Below are 18,985 nucleotides of genomic sequence, written 5' to 3'. Positions count from 1 at the left end.
CTAGGTTCCGTGCAAAGAAAAGACCCCTCTCATTTGCTCCAAGAAAATAACTTAACAAATAATTTACACCTTAACCAACTGAAACCTTTGATTAGATTCCAGTCTCATTCCCGGGTATCCATTATTCTACATATAAACCATATGAACCCTTCGATTAGATTCCAGTCTGTAACCCACTCCTGGGTATCCATTATTCAATAAATAAACCATCTGAACCGCTCGATTTAATTCCAGTCTGTACCTCACTCCCGGGTATCCATTATTCTGTATATAAACCATCTGAACCCCTCAATTAGATTCCAGTCTGTAACTCACTCCCGGGTATCCATTATTCTGTATATAAACCATCTGAACCCCTCGATTAGATTCCAGTCTGTAACTCACTCCCGGGTATCCATTATTCTATATATAAACCATCTGAACCCCTCAATTAGATTCCAGTCTATAACTCACTCCTGGGTATCCATTATTCTATATATAAATCATCTGAACCCCTCGATTAGATTCCAGTCTGTAACTCATTCCCGGGTATCCATTATTCTATATATAAACCATCTGAACCCCTCGATTAGATTCCAGTCTATAACTCACTCCTGGGTATCCATTATTCTATATATAAACCATCTGAACCCCTCGATTAGATTCCAGTCTGTAACTCACTCCCGGGTGTCCATTATTCTATATATAAACCATCTGAACCCCTCGATTTGATTTTCATCAAGGTGTCTATGTACAACACTGCTATGTGTTACCTTCTGTGCTGTCCGGAAGTAAATACTCTTGTCTGCTCCACAGGTGATCATCCTGACATTCCCATCATTTGCTGTGAAGAAGAAAGGAAGGTGACTAAGTTGCCATGGTAACTTAGGGATTCTCAATGGGCTTATTTATGTTCCCAGTTTCACCGAGCAGGAAGAAAAATATCAGCTTCATGAGTCCCAGCGGATCAGGACTGTTGATAACAGTCATGAATCATTTCAACACAGGCTTACCTGCCCATCGGCTTATTTATTGAGGCAGGACACAGCAGGTAAAGCGGATAATGCAGTTATATTTGTTTTTTACCATTCATGGGATCTAAACGTCGCTGGTTGGCCAACATTTATTGCCCATCCCTAATTGCCCTTGAGAAGGTGTTGGTGAGCTGCCTTCTTGAACCGCTGCAGTCCACGTGGAGCAGGTACACCCACAGTGCTGTTAGGGAGTGAGTTGCCGGATTTAGACTTCGCGAAGGTGAGAAACGGTGACAGTGTTCCAAGTCAGGATGGCGTCTGACTTGTAAGCGGACTTCCAGATAGTGGTTGTGGATTTGGATGGTTCTACCTAAGAAGCATCGGTGAATTCCGGCAGTGCATCGTGTAGATGGTACACACTGCTGCTACTGTGTGTTGCTGGTGGAGGGAGTGAATGTTTATGGAAGGGGTGCCAATCTAACGGGCTCCTTGTCCTGGATGGTGTTGAGCTTCTCAAGTGTTGTAGGAGCTGCACTCATCCAGGCAAGTGAAGAGTATTCCATTACACTCCTGACGTGTGCCTTTTGATGGTGGACTGGCTTTAGGGAGGCAGGGGGGGTTTACCTGTACTGCCAGCAACCACGGGGAAACCATACACAAAAACAGGAGGACTATTCATTCAGATGGGCAGCACGGTAGCACAAATGGCTAGCACTATGGCTTCACAGCGCCAGGGTCGCAGTTTCGATTCCCCGCTGCGTCACTGTTTGTGCGGAGTCTGGGAATTGCCCGGAGTTCTCCCCGTGTCTGCGTGGGTTTCCTCCGGGTGCTCCGGTTTCCTCCCACAGTCCAAAGACGTGCAGGTTAGGTGGATTGGCAATGCTAAATTGCCCTTAGTGTCCAAAAGGTTAGGAGGGGTTATTGGGTTACGGGGATAGGGTGGAAGTGCGGGCTTAAGTGGGTCGGTGCAGACTCGATGGGCCGAATGGTCTCCTTCTGCACTGTATGTTCTATGTCTATGTGAAAATTCAACACCTGGAAGTGTCCATACCTGTTGGCTATGGAGGACTCACTGTCATCTGGTACTGTACAGCCGATGTGTGTGTCAGTGCTGGCTCCTGTTCAGGCACATTTATACAGTACTTTTCATAACCACCAGACCTCGCAAAACACATTACAGTTAATTAAGTACTTTTTGAAAAGCAGTATCTTGTAAGAAACACAGCAGCCAACCTCCACATAGCAAGATCCCACCAACTGTAATGTGATCAGGACCAGATTGACTTGAGGTGAATAGCATCGATGCATTAAAAGGGACAGTAGGAGAGCACATGGACAAGAAGGGAATCGAAGATTATGTTGAGGAGTGAGATGACAAAGGGTTGGTTTTCTTTTTTCAAGAGACTTGAGTGTCAGTGACAAGGCCATTATTTGTTACCCATCCTTAATTGTCCTTGAACTAAGTGGCTTTTGGGGCCATTTCAGAGGGCAGTTATGAGTCAACCCCATTGCAATGGGCCTGGAGTCACATGTAGACCAGACCAGGTAAGGTTGGCAGATTTCCTTCCCTAAAGTGAACCAGCTGGGGTTTTATGACAATTAATGATAGTTTCAAAGTCAGCATTCCTGAGATTAGTTCTTGATCCAAGATTTTTTTATCAATTGAATTTAAATTCCACCGGCTGCCATGGTGGGGACTTGAACCCATGTTCCCAGGGTTCAAGTCCAGGCACTGCAAGTCCAGTGGCATTGGAACAACACTTCCATCTACCCAACGTGAAGTATAAACACTGTGCTGTGATAGCGACGGAATGGCTAATTGTGTTAACGGGGAGTTAAATTAATTGAGAATCCAACTGCTAGTTTGATTCCTTGGGCAGAATTTAATGCCGTCCCTCGATGGTGGAGGAGTCCACCATCTTCCTGTCTCTGCCCCAGTTAAGTCCAGGCAGGAAAGCCTGTGACAGCCTTCTCCCTGCCAATTGATGGCCTTGAGTGGGCAATTAGTGTCCACTTACAGGCCTCATCCCACTGCTGCTGGTATTCAACTCACCATGAGGCAATCCCAAAAAGCAAGTTCAGTCACAGTTGCTTGTGAGCTGATTGAAGGACCCGGCACTTGAAAGCCAGGGGGGGGGGGTCACAGAAAACCAACTCCCTGCTGACTCTCCTGACCACAGGCCACAGGTGAGTGTCCCTCAGTGTTCTTGGGCCTTGGGTTGGTGCATCATTGGCAAATTCCACCACTCCCCTGATGGCACTGCTGAGCACTGCACAGCTGCTTGCCTCTGATTGCCAGGAGCTCAAGAATGGTGGAGTGTCCATCCCCTGATTGGCACTTAATTCTGTGGGCATTCTCAAAGTGGATAGCACAGTTGCTTCACAGCTCCAGGGTCCCAGGTTTGATTCCCGGGTCTAGGCCACTGCCTGTGTGGAGTCTGCACTTTCTCCCCGTGTGTGCGTGGGTTTCCTCCGGGTGCTCCAGTTTCCTCCCACAGTCCAAAGACATGCAGGTTAGGTGGATTGGCCATGATAAATTGCCCTTAGTGTCCAAAAAGGTTGGGTGGGGTTACTGGGTTACAGGGATACGGTGGAGGAGTGGGCTTAAGTGGGGTGCTCTTTCTAAGAGCCGGTGCAGACTCGATGGGCCGAATGACCTCCTTCTGCCCTGCAGATTCTATTGAAAAAAATGAGCTAAACTGTCAACACTGAGCATGTGGCACCACACTCACACACATCCGTACCTGTGAACTTGACGGCAGTGATGGAAGAGGAATGCTCGTCCAGTGTTTGGAGCAGGCTGTAATCGTCCTCTGCGTCTAGCACATGGATCAGGCGGTCTCGGCTGGCAGACGCCAACAAATTCATGCCTGGTGAAGGATAAGGAAAGAATAAAAATAAAAATCAGGTACAGACATGGGGGCAAAGCCTGCCGAGAACAGGAATAACAACTTGCAAGTAATAGCGCCTTTAATGTAATGAAATTCATAGGAATGTTATTGGGCAAAAATTGAGACCAGGCCACATAGAATTACAAAGACAGGTGGTCAAATCTTCAAGATTTCTTCAAGGCACCAAAGGCCTTTTCCGCCAGCTGGCGGGACGGAAATTCGTCCGGCGCTGACCTAGCCCCTTAAGGTTGGGGCTCGGCCCCCAAAGATGCAGAGCATTCCGCACCTTTGGGGCGGCGCGATGCCCGACTGATTTGCGCCGTTTTGGGCGCCAGTCGGCGGACATCGCGCCGTTTCTGGAGAATTTCGCTCCATGTGTATTGAAACTTGCAAAAACCAGACAGCACTGAAACCAGCAGCCATTTGCATAGTAATGAGCAATTCCAAGGCACAATTGCAACAGTTAAGGTGAATAAAGCCAAGCCAGACTCTTCGGCGCCAGCAGGAGCCAAGACAAAGGAAGGCCAACGGACATTTAGGCCTTCGGACATTAGACCGCCCAGCAATCAGGGAACAACTCCAGTATTGGAGAAATCGATCCAAGTGATCGGAACGCAGTCCAATCATTTGGAACCAGGTACAGGGTCCGCCCCGAAGGGCGGGAAGCCCCTGGGGACTGTAAAGTAAAGCCCCCAAGTTCAAATCGTCCTTCTTTGGCAGGGTCACTCAGCAACTTGAATCAACCCGTGAGAGTGACCTGTCCAAGCGGCCACATCAACCAAGTAAGTCTCCAGTCAACGCTCGCTACGAGATAGGCGCTCCTAGCTACAAGTCCATACCAGCTTTTGAATCCTGCGGACTCCGGACCTGAACGAAAGGCCAATTGTTCCCCTGACCTGGTGGGCCAATTCTGAAGCTAAGTATAGGCCTTTTAGTGATAGGAATAGTCTAGAAAGTAGAGTTTATGCATGAGTAGCGATTGACTGTGTATAATAAATTTGTTTTGATTTGAATCTTACTAATTGGTGTGTTGAGTTATTGATCATTACTTGAACTTGAACCTCGTGGCGGGATCATAAAGATACCTGGCGACTCTAGAGCAAAGGTTATAAAACAGAGCAAATTACGAATTAAGAGCCAACCAAAAGTTAGCAACAGGTGATTCGTGAATGGAACTTGGTATGAGTAATGATATGGGCAGAAGAGTTTTGGAGAACATTTATGGAGCAAATGTGTTGATATCGCAGTCATATGCAAAATACACAGAGGTTATAGGAACCCTGGCCATGGACTCCAAGCCAACCAATCAAATGAGGGGGCAGTACAATGCAATGTAAATTTATATTTAACCTTTGCCTCCTGGGATTGGGTCAGTGTCTCAAATCGGTATCCATTGTAACTTATATTATGTAATATGATTTAAAAAAATAAATTTAGAGTTCCCAATTCTTTTTTTCCAATTAAGGGGCAATTTAGCTTGGCCAATCCACTTACCCTGCATATATTTGGGTTGTGGGGGCAAGACTAATTGGAATTCTTCTGGGCCCAGGCGCCACAAGGGGTATCTATTTCCACTCTGGCTGATGTTGATTAACTAAGAGCAACCGGAAGATGGAACCTAGGATCTAACTCTTCTACAAACCTCAGGTACACTGAGGTCATCATGTGGATCTATGCAGCCCAATACATTAGCCAGTGGCTCTATTTGGACAATTGTGAATCCAGATACGGTTAATTGCATGTCTGATTGGTGGATATAAAAATGAGCCACCATTATCGGGCATGTGAATCCAGGTATCGTCTTTGTACTGTAGATATGGATGAACTTTAACCTTTTCATGCATTAGTTGGTCGAATAGTAAGATGAAAAGCAGAGCGTGTGATTGTTCTTTAATCACTGTGAATGCTTTAGTCTCTTGGTTGTCGTGTTTGGTACACTGGTATAACACTGGCTGCAACTGGATGCAGCTTAGATCAAAAAGATACTCCAGACCTTGAAGTTAGTTCAATCAGGTTTATTGAACTAATAGCACAGTTAGCGCAGTTCTCTGTGAGTTCGACTCTCTGCTAACTTAAGTGTGGTTACTCAGTCTGACTGAACCAGACTAGTTCTTAGCCACGTGGTGGAGATGTGAGATTGTAATAATACCCTTGACTGACTCTCTAGATGTTCATCATTGGAAAGAGGCGGAGTGTGAGTACTTCATGTCTTTTATAGTCAGATCCCACCCCGGAGTGTCCTGCCTGCTTATTGGTCATGTCCTGTTCTCTGTGTCCATTAGCTGCTTGTCTGTATGTCATTATGTGTGTGTCTGCATATCATGACATTGGTTACTTGGTGGCAATAGACATCTGTTAAGTAAATATGCGTGAGAGGTACTGTACAGTGTGAATGAATGAGAGGCATTTTCACCTCTTCTTAATTGCCAATTAGGATTGATACCAAGTTGCCCCAGTGACATCAAGAAGAAGAATTCAATAAATGTGTCCCCTTTTTAAAAGAGAAAAACAATATTTTCTACTAAAATGAGTGGACAGAGTTAAACAGTGTTGCCACAGCTACACCTGTTGCTAGTCAATGATTTCTATTGGATGACCTTGCTGCAGGCAGAATTCTGTTTTAAATTTGTTCTTACCAGTTTCTGGTTTGGAGTATTCAAGGCACAGGATCTCCGAGTCATGGGCCTCCACTTGAAGGAGCTCCCTCAGCAGCTGGAGGTCATGGACCCTGTCAGACACATTGCAACACAGGTACATCAGTCCATTCCACCATGTACCGCGTGTAGATTGGACGGACAAATTGGCTGTAGATAACCGAGCTAATTGTGAGAGTCACCCATCACCCTTGTTTTTGCTGATTACCTTACCACAGAACCTTAGGGGCAACATATTTAAGATGGCTGTTTTAGTTTTTAAATCTCACCGTAGCCTTCTCACTCTTACCCCCCTGCCCCACCCTACTTCGATTACTCTCAGTTCCTCCAGCTCTGGGCCGTCCCTCTGACTGTCGTACCTTCCCACGGAGGCCTCGCTCTCCGCAATTCCTTCTCTAAACCTCTCCGCCTCCTTCCTTCTCTTCGTAAAAGACAATTCTTAAAACCCCATTCCTTTGATCAGGTTTTTGGTCACCCGACCCACTCACCCCCACCCCACCACCCCACTCGCCTCATCCCCCACTCCCAAATCACTGCCAAAGGATTTCCATTGGTTGTAAAGTACTTTAAGATGTCCGGTGGTCGTGAAAAGCACAATATAAATGCAAGTCTTTCTACAGAAACAAAGTAACAGGAGTAGGCCATTCAGCCGCTTGTGCCTGTCCCAACATTCAATACAATTGTGGCTGATCTGTGGCCTAAATCCATATACCTGCCTTTGGCCCATGTCCCTGAATGTCTCTCCATCTCATTCATTGCCAGGATCTGCAAATTTTTAAACCCCTCACTGAGAATTCTCTTGTTTTGAAATACAAGCTTGCTCTCAGCCAATTGCTGCCCATCTGCTCTCCCATTCATAAACTTGAAGTTGCCTTGCACTATAGACATTGGCCAACCCTCTAAGTGTCTCTTAAATCTTGACAGCCAAAAAGTGCATCTGTGGTCACTTCAGTCAGATCACTTACATCGGTTGCACATAAATGACTGAATTGGCAGAGGGGGTTACAGCACAGAGTCTGTCAACACCCAGTCCCAGCTCCATGGCCACCATTGCTGCCTCAGAGATCATGACCCCCAAAATCCCACCTCGTAACCCCACTGGGGCTGGGCGGGTGGTGGGGGGGAAGGGGGGGGGGGGGGGTTGGGGGTTGTGACCCACAGTTTGAGAAGCCCTGGTCAAGACAGGGTGCAGACTGATTACATTTCGGAGTATCTCACTGCCCCCATTGCTGGACTCTGCTATACGTATTCAGTACTCGGTTGATTTAGCTTTGTGGGAGATGCCTTCCCCAAAGGAGACTTACCTCAGAGTTCCAGCCCGGTCACCCGATGCCATATGCTGTCCATCGGGGCTGACACACAGGGTTCTGATTCCAGTCTTCACCTCAGCAGTCTGGGAATCTGGTTTGTCAGAGCCGCCCGCTGAAGTGTTTTCCACATCTAGCAGCGTCGACGTGTTGGAGTCCATGTAGAGAATCTTCAGCAAATCCTGGGTTTTGAGAAAAAGAAATTCAAAACAACTTCAGGTTCGCCTCTTTGTACATGTTTGTACAGGATGTCAGATTTCCTTCTCTAAAGGACATTGGACCAGATGGTTTTTTACGAGAATCAACAATGGTTTCATGGGCATCGTTAAGACTTTTAACTCCAGAATTTTTATTGAATTCTAATTTCATCATCTGTCGTGGTGGGATTCGAAACCAGGGTCCCCAGAGATTTACCCTGGGTCTCTGGAATACAGCCCAGCGACAATAAAACTATACCATCAATGCCTCGAGAGTTCAAATCCCAGCATGTCAGGTTGCAGAACATGATTCAATCAATTTATGGGCTAGCCTGAAGGTTCTGGTCTAAGTGACCAGAGTCCATAGAATTGGCAGGGATTGCTTGGGTGCTTACGTTGCTGATCATGTTCCGATGCAGTGAGGTCCCATTGGTGCTGGAGCCCTCGGTGTTCCAGAGTCGGAGGGTGTTGTCCGATGAGCAGGTAATGAAGGAGCCTGGAGGCAAACATGCCCGATTACTGTCCTCTACTTCTGGGTACACCTGTTAAACACAATGATACGCATTCCGAATGTTCAGCAATGATTGTTTGGGGACTGAGTATGATATTTTTTTCAAAAAGGCCTAGTTTGTGCTAAAGAGGCGTGGAGCTTAACTAGGGGCTGAAATTAGATTGGATTGGATTTTTTTATTGTCATATGTACCGAGGTACAGTGAAAAGTAATTTTCTGCAAGCAGCTCAAACAGATCATTTAGTACATGAAAATAAAATAAAATTAAAATAAAATACAGAATAGGGCAACACTAGGTCCACAATGTAAATATATAGACACCGGCATCGGGTGAAGCATGCAAGAGTGCAGGGTTAATCAGGTCAGTCCATAAGAGGGTCGTTTAGGAGTCTGGTAACAGTGGAGAAGAAGCTGTTTTTGAGTCTGTTCTCAGACTTTTGTATCTCCTGCCCAATGGAAGAAGTTGGAAGAGTGAGTAAGCCGGGTGGGAGGGGTCTTTGATTATGCTGCCCGCTTTCCCCAGACAGTGGGAGATGTAGATAGAATTCATGTAACGTCTGAAATTCCAGTCACACAGCTTAGGTGATGTGAGTTTAAAATATCCCATTCTACTTGTTCCATTGATACACCATTATTGGCCTAATTCTTTTCCTAGACTCCCAATAGTGCAGAAGGAGGCCATTCGCCCATCGAGTCTGCACCGACCCCCTGAAAGGGCACCCTACCTAGATCCACTCCCCGACCTTATCCCCGTAACCCCACCTAACCTGCACATCTTTGGACACTAAGGGCAATTTAGCATGGCCAAACCATCTAACCTGCACATATTTGGACTGTGGGAGGAAACCAGAGCACCCGGAGGAAACCCACGCAGACACAGGGAGAAGGTGCAAACTCCATGATGTGTTGGGTATGCTGGTTCTGCGAGGACTGCGTTTACCAGAGCAGTGAGAGAGACAGGCTACCAATACTTGTAGAAGTACAACTCTATTTTATTTAGCTATGAGCTGTTAAACATACTTGCACTGTGGGTTGACGCTATGTTAGGTTGACTGGAGACCTGAGGCTAACCTGACCAGACTATACTGCTGGCACATGGTAGATGTTCGTGTTACTGATCACGGGCTCTGGCTGTCTCAGAGTCTGCATCCCGAATCAGCGGGAAAACTAGTGCCCTCTGGCAATATAGTGGCTGTGTCCTGTCTGGTGATTGGCTGCTGTGTTCTGTGTGTTGATTGGTCTTTCAGTGTGTCAGTCAGTGTGTGTCTCTGCACCATCATATACTTGTGTGTATATTATGACATCTCCCCTTTTTAAAAAAAAAAATATGTACGTGGCAATAAATAGTGTGGTACGTGAATGTTCCTGACTATGTGGAGAATATGTGAGCATATTTACAGGACTATATACAAAAATTCTAACATATTTACACGGTCAGGTGTCGAGTGCAGATAGACTGTATGTAACAAAACACAGGACCTGAATAACAGTATGTACAAACTAGCGAACAAATAACCAGGGTAATGAAACAATCAGTCCATGAGGTTAGAGTTCATAAATTCAGGCAGTTCATAAATTCAGTCTCTGTGGTGGGCGACGAATTCTGCTTGACCACCGCAAGGGTGGGTCAGGGGCCGCCTGCTCTGGAACGGGCGGGACTGTGTCAGTCGCAGAGGGTGGCAACAGAAGAGGCAGATCTGCGAGCTCTTGGACGGGCCTGTCCTGAGGGCGAGGCAGGGCATCACGATCTGGCGGCGAGCGTGGAAGGAGCCGCAGTGCCCTCCTATTTTGGCGAAGAAAAGGGCCATCCTGCATACAAACCAGGAACGACCTGGGGGCCACTTGCTTGATTACCACCGCGGCGGCAGACCAGCCACCTTCAGGAAGTTGTACACGAACCTGGTCATCAGGAACGAGAGCAGGGAGATCTGTGGCGCGGGCGTCGTGCGCCGACTTGTGTTGGGCCCGAGTCAGTTGCATTCGAAGCAGGACCGGAAAGTTGTCCAAGTCTGGGGCGTGTATTGCAGGCACCGTCGCTCGTAATGTGCGGTTCATTAACAATTGAGCTGGTGACAGGCCAGTGGACAATGGAGTTGACCTGTAGGCAAGTAGAAGTCGGATCCCGCATCGGCCACTTTGCACAGGAGTCGTTTGACAACGTGTACCCCCTTCTCAGCTTTGCCATTCGACTGGGTGTAGTGGGGACTTGAGGTGACGTGCGTGAAATTATACCGCCAGGCAAAGTTGGACCACTCCTGACTAGCAAAACATGGGCCATTATCGGACATGACCGTGAGTGGGATGTCATGGCGAGCAAAAGTCTCCTTGCGCGCACGGATGACCGCTGTCGACGTGAGGTCATGCAGCCTAACTACCTCTGGATAGTTAGAGAAGTAGTCCACTATGAGGACATAGTCCCGGCCTAGTGCATGGAAAAGATCAATGCCAACCTTGGTCCAGGGGGCCGACACCTTTGGACGAGGTTTAGGATCTTGCACGCCTGAGCACCGAGCAGGGAAGCTTTAGTGGCCCCTACAATCTCGAAGGGCATGGTGGCCTTTAAGGAACGGTGCAACACCACAAGCTGGCATGAGCCGCTGGCAGCAATGGCATTGCCATTGTAGTCGAGAAGCTGGCAGGCGGATGGAAGGATGGTCGGCTTAACGTGGAGGCTGTCCTGGTCAGACCGCGCAATGAGGTTGGCTGAAGCGCCGGTGTCCAGCCTGAACCGGATGCGAGATTTGTTGACCGTGAGGGTGGCACACCACTCATCATCCGGATCAATGCTCATCACTGGGAAGGGCTTGGCCTTTTTCTTTTCAAGCACTGTGTGCTTGGTGATGATGCCCATCCGGAATGGGGATTTGAGATCCTCGGTGTCAGGGTCTGGAACCATGTTGGAGTCGGAATCGGTGACCGGTTGTTGTACGGTTCAGATGTCCCTGCGCTGCTGGTGGGAGCGAATGGAGGCAGGTACTTGAGCAGACCTGCACAGGGCTGCGTAGTGGCCAAGCTTGCCACACTGGAGACAGCGTCGAGATTTCGCGGGACATTGCCGCTTTAAGTGGGAGGAGGCACAGTTGTCGCAAGTCGTGACGTCAGAATGTTCAGTGCGCCACCGCGCATGCGCGGTGCGGCCTAACGTAGTGCGCGCATGCGCAGTTCAGTCTTCGGCCTCGCCGTCCCTTCGGTCGTTGCGCGCATGCACGAGCCCGGGAAAAGCGCGCGAAGTGGCTGCCCTCATCCAGGCTTAGTCCCTGGAGCTGTTTTACAGCCTGCACCCGCTCTGCTCCGTGGGGGCCTTGCTGCGCTGCCTCTGCCACTTGAATGAGCGAGTGTCGGTTAGTGGCGCGCTCATGCAGAACGCAGATTGCGATGGCTATAGCAAGGGTGAGCTGTTTAACTTTGAGGAGCTGCTGGTGTAGGGGGTCCGAGTGCACACCGAAAACGATCTGGTCGCGGATCATTGAATCGGACGTGGAGCCGCAATTGCAGGATTGCGCAAGGATGCGAAGATGGGTGAGGCAAGATTGAAGAGGTTCATCCTTACCCTGCAGACACTGTTGAAAGACGAAGCGTTCAAAACTTTTGTTGACTTCGATGTCACAGTGGCTGTCGAATTTGAGCAGGACTGTCTTGAACGTGGACTTGTCCTCACCTTCAGCGAATGTGAGGGAGTTGAAAATATGGATGGCGTGGTCCCCGGCCGTGGAGAGAAAGAGAGTAATCTTTCTGGCGTCTGAGGCAGCTTCCAGGTCGGTAGCTTGAGGTAGAGGTGAAACTTATGTTTAAAAATCTTCCAGTTTGCACAGAGGTTGCCGGTGATGCGGAGCGGCGGTGGAGGGCGGAAGCTGTCCATACTACCGGATGGCTGATCGCTGGTCGAAGGCAGATTATTTCAGGGTAGGTCCATCGAACTCTAACATTACGTACTGGTACCATGATGTGTTGGGTATTCTGGGTCTGCGAGGGCTGCGTTTACCAGAGCAGTGAGAGAGACAGGCTACCAACACTTGTAGAAGTACAACTCTATTTTATTTAGCTATGAGCTGTTAAACATACTTGCACTGTGGGTTGACACTATGTTAGGTTGACTGGAGACCTGAGGCTAACCTGACCAGACTATACTGCTAGCATCTGGTAGATGTTCGTGTTACTGATCACGGGCTCTGGCTGTCTCAGAATCAGCGGGAAAACTAGTGCCCTCTGGCTATATAGTGGCCGTGTCCTGTCTGGTGATTGGCTGCTGTGTTCTGTGTGTTGATTGGTCTTTCAGTGTGTCAGTCAGTGTCTGTTTCTGCACCATCATATACTTGTGTGTATATTAAGACACTCCACACAGACAGTCACCCGAGGCCGGAATTGAACCCGGGTCCCTGGCGCTGTGGGGCAGCAGTGCTACCCATTGTGCCACCGTGCCGCCCAATGCCGCTCTATTGGCAATGTCTCGGAGCCTTCTTTTCACTTCTTACCTGGAAACAGCTCACGGTCCCAACAAAAACAAGCTTCAGGATTCGAATTATGAGTCAGGATTTTCCAAATTCTACTGAGCAATAGTTATCCCATTTCTATTCAGGAGAAGTATTTCAGACTCTAGTGAGGGTGTGTTATCCCAGTTTCCACGCAGCAAGTTACATATTGCATCATAGTCAAGTTGCTTAAAAAATTGTGGTTCTGTTATCTCCCTATGTTTGTTTTCCTGTTGTGGGGAAATGCTTTGATTCCACTTAACAATGTGCCCATTGGAGCATTACCGAAAGTAGTTTCTCGGTGTGTGGCAAGTCACAAATCTAGGCTCATTCCATGGCACAGTGTCTCAGAAAGATATGGTCCAGCAAGACATCCACTATGGTCCATCTAGACATCCACTAAAGTTGGAGGCAGTCTTAACATTGGATATTGGCATAAAATGGACAATATTGGATCAGCCACTCGTTCTACGTCTCTCCAATTGACTTCTATTATGATCCCAAGCCAGACCCCAACAGTAGCTAGGATACTGGACCGACAACATCAATATTTTAGTTCATTTTAAGACTGTGCGGAAAGAATAATTCACTCCAGGAGTGATTGCATGAAAAAAATAGAGCTTTGGTATTTCTAAAACAAAACTTTATTATGAATACAATATTAAACTTTTAACATCTGAAAAAGAACAGCTTACAATTACTTCTTTACACAATTATACAATTTCCCACTAAACAACAAGAAAAGAAACACACAGCTCTCAATCCAGCTTAAACATCAGCAGGGCACAGAGGAATACTTGCGGTACAGATCAAATTCTGGCTCTTGTTAGAACCCCTTCAGACTCTGGCTGAATATCTTCAAATAGCTGCTTCAACTCGATTGTTTCAGCCTCTTCCTTGTCTTCAGACAAGAATGCTCTGCTTTAAAATATACTACCACTCCTCTTTCTTAAACTCTCTTACTGAGAAAGAAAACTGCCTTTACTTGTGATCTGAAACACAAAGGTTTCCAGATCAGACTTCACTTCCAAAAAGGCGGTCTCCAAACCTCTGTCTCTCTCTCTCTCCACAGCTTCTCAAAATGTCTCTCTGCATTCCTTGGCTCCACCCTCATGTCCCCAAACTAAAAAAACAAATTCTCTCCGCAGGCTGCAAAAGCAAATGAACTCTCCAGGGACTTCCCCAAGCAAACCACTGTGCATTAGCCCAGACTGATAAACACATTCCTTGTCAATTTCACCTGCTTTTTCCTGGAAGTAAACCAAAATCCCTTTTAAACAGACACATTCTAACTCTAGGCTTTTAACCCTTAAATTGCATTCATAATCCAATTTTCCTAACATCTTCCAATCATCACACTTCAACAAACAGGAAAAGTCAGGCAAGACATATTCTGGGCAACGATTATAAATATTGCCTGCTTTGCACCATCAGCCACACTTAATATTGTTGTGTAGTGACACTATTCAGAACTTTCCCAATCGCAGACCATCTGAAGTGAGTGGGCCAAGTATAGCAGGACAATGTAACTCTGTCAGAAAATATTGGAAGTGGGAAGGAAAGAAACAGAGATAGGAAGAAAATAAGAGGGGAGATGAGGAGGTGAAGGGAGGAAAGGAAAGAGGTTGGGGTTGAGAGGAAGGGAGGGATGACGAGCAGTCGCACCTTATCCAACCTCAGGATGTCCCAAAGCATTTTACAGTTAATAAAGTACTTTTGAAATGCAGAGACTGTTACAATGTAGGAACTATGGGTGAGAGAATATATGTGAGGAACCATAGGCGCAAACCAGCCTCCAAGATGCTTTAAGAAAGAAACTGTCTTGTTTAATTTCTTTATTAAATGGCTTTCCACGGTGAATTAACCCGCAGCCTTACCTCGACACTCCAAACACAAGATGCATGGTAGAGAGCAGAGTACACTTTCCCGACCTTCCTAAAGTCCCTTACATCCCACACGTACAGGCTGTGGTCATTGTACACACATGATAGCCAGCGGTTTGTGGGGTCATAGGTCAGTGCAATGGTGTCTGGGTACTTGGCATCTGCTCTGTTTGAGAATAGGTGGCTAGAGAAGAAATAAAGTAATGTTAGTAAACCCCCACAAAACAATATTCTAATAGAGCAATGAAACAGTGTTGCTAAGTGAACTGCAACCTCTCATTTTGAAGATATCTCTGCAGCCTCTTTTGAACTTGATTAAGCACCCAAATTTAAGGTTTTGCTTCAACAAGGCAGAATTACGACGGCTGAAAGTCAAAGCTCTTGTGCCATAGTTGTCTCCATCAAAACTACCATTTGATCCGGCAGGGACCAGGAGTCCGTCTGACTGCAGTACGTGTGGGTTCTGCTGGGCAAAGTGATTCACAAAGTCATACAGATGAGGAAACCAGGCCTGTGTCAACTGATCTCAACCAGTGCCAACTATTGGGTGGAAGTGTGGTGGCAGGGGGCTATAGTTAGCTTCAGTTGGCAGAAATTCTCCTGTGGACTTTGATGTGTTGGGTGTTCTGGATCACAAACAGGTCACCAACACTGGAAGTGGTGCAACTCTATTTTATTATAAGGTTAACTATATTAACATACTTGAACTGTGGGTAAATGCAATACCAGCTTTAACTGACCCTTGCCTAGTCCTAACCAGGTGATGCACTCAGCACATGGTGAATGTCTGTGTTGCAGGCTGGGAGCTCTGTGCTCCGAGCTGGCTGCTACTAGAATGAGCGGGAACTCTCCTGTCCCCTGTCTTTATAGTGCCACTTATAGTACTGGTGATTGGCTGTGGTGTTGTGTATGCTGATTGGTCCCACTGCATGTCCATCAGTGTGTGTCTGCACCATAATATACTGGTGTATATTATGACATCCACCCTTTTATATAAAGAATATGTGCCTGCGTGACAATAAATATTGTGTAGTGAATGCACCTGACTATGTGCGTGCGTGTTATTTACATGACTATGTACATGAGGCTAATCTATTTACACGAGAAGGTGCCTGGTGCCGAGAAATAGGGTGTCACACCAACAACGAAATGAACATTATATACAAACTACTGGAACGATGAAACAGGATAACAGAACAGATCAAAGAGTCCAACATCGTAAAACTCATAAGTCAAGTCTCTGAGGTGGGCGACAAATTCTGGTTGACCGCCTCAAGGGTGGGTCAGGAGCCACCGGCTGAGGAACAGGCTGGGCCACGGCAGAGTGAGGAGGATGCAGAGTATTCGGAATCTCCACATGGTCCAGGTTGGGGACAACAGGAGGGCGTGGCACTGGTGGAGGATCACGTAGCGAGCGTGGAACGAGACGAAGGGCACGCCGATTGCGGTGGCGAATGGAATCATCTGGCAGATGAACCAGGAACGAGCGGGGAGACACCTGCCGAAGAACCACAGCAGTTGCAGACCAGCCACTCTCCGGAAGATGGATGCAGATGTTGTCATCCGGCGCCAAAGCAGGGAGATCAGTCGCCCGAGCGTCATGCACTGCCTTGTGTTGTGCACGAGACTGTTGCATCCGCTGAAGGGCCAGAACGTGGTCGAGGTCTGGGATGTGAATGGACGGCACCGTGGTCCTGAGGGTGCGACCCATGAGCAGCTGGGCTGGCGACTGGCCCGTGGACAGTGGGGCCGAACGATAGGCCAGCAAGGCGAGGTAGAAGTCGGATCCTGCATCGGCAGCCTTGCAGAGGAGCCGTTTGACGATGTGGACGCCCTTTTCCGCTTTGCCATTGGATTGGGGGTGCAGGGGACTGGATGTCACATGCACAAAGTTGTACCTGCTGGCAAAGTTGGACCATGCCTGGCTCGCGAAGCAGGGGCCATTGTCCGACATCACAGTGAGTGGGATGCCGTGACGAGCAAAGGTCTCCTTGCAGGCACGGATGACCACCGATGATGTGATGTCGTGCAGGCGTACGGCCTCCGGGTAGTTCGAAAAATAGTCTACAATCAGACCATAGTCCCTGCCGAGCGCATGGAACAGGTCAACGCCTACCTTAGACCAAGGGGACGTGACCAACTCATGGGGCTGTAGGGTCTCACGTGGTTGGGCCGGCTGGAACCGCTGACAGGTGGGGCAGTTGAGCACTGTGCTGGCGATGTCCTAATTTATGCCAGGTCAGTACACAGCCTCTCAGGCCCTCCGTAGGCACTTCTCCACGCCAAGATGACCCTCATGTAACTGTTCCAAAACGAGCTGGCGCATGCTGTGCGTGATCACGACGCGGTCCAGCTTCAGGAGGACACCATCGACTACTGCCAGATCAACTCTGATATTGTAGAACTGCGGGCATTGGCCCTTGAGCCACCCGTCCGTCATGTGGCGCATGACACGCTGTAGTAGGGGGCCAGCCGCAGTCTCGCGGCAAATGTGGATAAGGCGTTCATCCGTGGCCGGCAGATTGGAGGCCGTGAAGACCACATGGGCGTCAACCTGGCAGACGAACCCCTCTGGGTCACACGGGGTGTTGACTGCCCTGGACAGAGTGTCGGCTATGATCAGGTCCTTGCCCGGGGTGTATAGGAGCTGGAAATCGTACCGCCGGAGTTTGAGCAGAATGCGCTGGAGGGGAGGGGTCATATCATTCAGGTCTTTTTGTATAGTGTTGACCAGCGGGCGATGATCGGTCTCGACAGTGAATTGGGGGAGGCCTTACATGTAATCATGAAATTTGTCGACCCTTGTCAACAGGCCCAGGCACTCCTTTTCGATCTGCGCATAGCGCTGTTCCGTGGGGGTCATGGCACCTGACGCATATGCAACGGGGGCCCATGATGAGGCTTCATCGCGTTGCAGGAGCACCGCCCCAATGCCGGATTGGCTGGCATCCGTTGAAATTTTTGTTTCCTTCGTGGGATCAAAAAATGCCAATACCGGGGCCGTGGTAAGCTTGGTCTTAAGCTCCTCCCATTCGCGCTCGTGGGCGGGAAGCCATTGGAAGTCTGTCATCTTCCTGACCAGGTTCCGGAGAGCTGTGGTATGGGAGGCGAGGTTGGGGATGAACTTCCCCCGAAGTTGACCATGCCCAAAAATCGGAGGACCGCCTTCTTATCCGCTGGCTTCTGCATGGCCGTGATGGCTGCCACCTTGTCCGCATCCGGCCGCACACCCAACCGGGAGATGTGGTCCCCTAGGAACTTGAGTTCCGTCTGGCCGAAGGAACATTTGACTCTGTTGAGGCGAAGGCCTTGGTCCCGTATTCGTTTGAAAACGCGCTGGAGGCGACTGATATGCCCCTGCTGGGTGGTGGACCAAATGATGATGTCTTCAATATAGACGCGCACACCCTCAATGCACTCCATCATTTGCTCCATGATCCGGTGGAATACTTCTGATGCCGATATAATCCCAAACGGCATCCTGTTGTAGCAGTATCTGCCAAACGGGGTATTAAAGGTACACAGCTTTCTGTTGGACCTGTCTAGTTGAATTTGCCAGAATCCTTTCGAGGCATCAAGTTTGGTGACGATGTTGGCCCGAGCCATCTCACACGTGATCTCCTCGCGCTTGGGGATAGGGTAATGATCCCTCATTATGTTGCGATTCAGATCCTTTGGGTCAATGCAGATCCGGAGCTTGCCGGAGGGCTTTATTACGCACACCATGGAACTGACCCAGTCGGTTGGTTCCGTCACTCTGGAGAGTACTCCTTGGTCCTGGAGGTCCTGCAGCTGCTGCTTGAGGCGGTCCTTGAGGGGTGCTGGGGCTCTGCGAGGTGCATGAACAACAGGCGTGGCGACTTGTTTGAGCAGGATTTTGTAAGTGTATGGAAGTGTGCCCATGCCTTCGAAAACGTTGCGGTGCTGGTCAATGATGGCATTGAGTTGCGCCCTGAAGTCCGCATCCTGGTAGGCAGATGTGTCCTCTGGACAGAGAGAGTGTACTCGTTGAACGAGGTTTAGGAGTTTGCACGCCTGTGCGCCTAGCAGAGAGTCCTTCGAGGAGCCCACGATGTCGAAGGGAAGGTGAGCGTCACTTTAAGTTGGCATGAACCGGTAG

At 48.4% G+C, this 18,985-nt stretch overlaps 1 protein-coding gene across 2 annotated transcripts in view; it reads right to left on the bottom strand.

Annotated features, from left to right (window-relative positions):
• Window positions 1-18,985, bottom strand: part of mapkbp1 (mitogen-activated protein kinase binding protein 1) — a 420,608-nt gene that overhangs the window by 171,921 nt on the left and 229,702 nt on the right. For both annotated transcript variants that reach the window (XM_072486182.1, XM_072486183.1), the window contains 6 exons: window positions 14,860-15,049; window positions 8,398-8,544; window positions 7,803-7,987; window positions 6,481-6,572; window positions 3,698-3,823; window positions 753-823 (listed from right to left, as the gene is read on the bottom strand). In XM_072486182.1, the coding sequence (XP_072342283.1) occupies window positions 753-823; window positions 3,698-3,823; window positions 6,481-6,572; window positions 7,803-7,987; window positions 8,398-8,544; window positions 14,860-15,049 (811 nt within the window). The remainder of the gene's footprint in view (window positions 1-752; window positions 824-3,697; window positions 3,824-6,480; window positions 6,573-7,802; window positions 7,988-8,397; window positions 8,545-14,859; window positions 15,050-18,985) is intronic.

This window comes from Scyliorhinus torazame, chromosome 2 (genome assembly GCF_047496885.1).
Source record: "Scyliorhinus torazame isolate Kashiwa2021f chromosome 2, sScyTor2.1, whole genome shotgun sequence".
NCBI lineage: Eukaryota > Metazoa > Chordata > Chondrichthyes > Carcharhiniformes > Scyliorhinidae > Scyliorhinus > Scyliorhinus torazame.
This window is presented reverse-complemented; position numbering and strand designations above follow the sequence as displayed.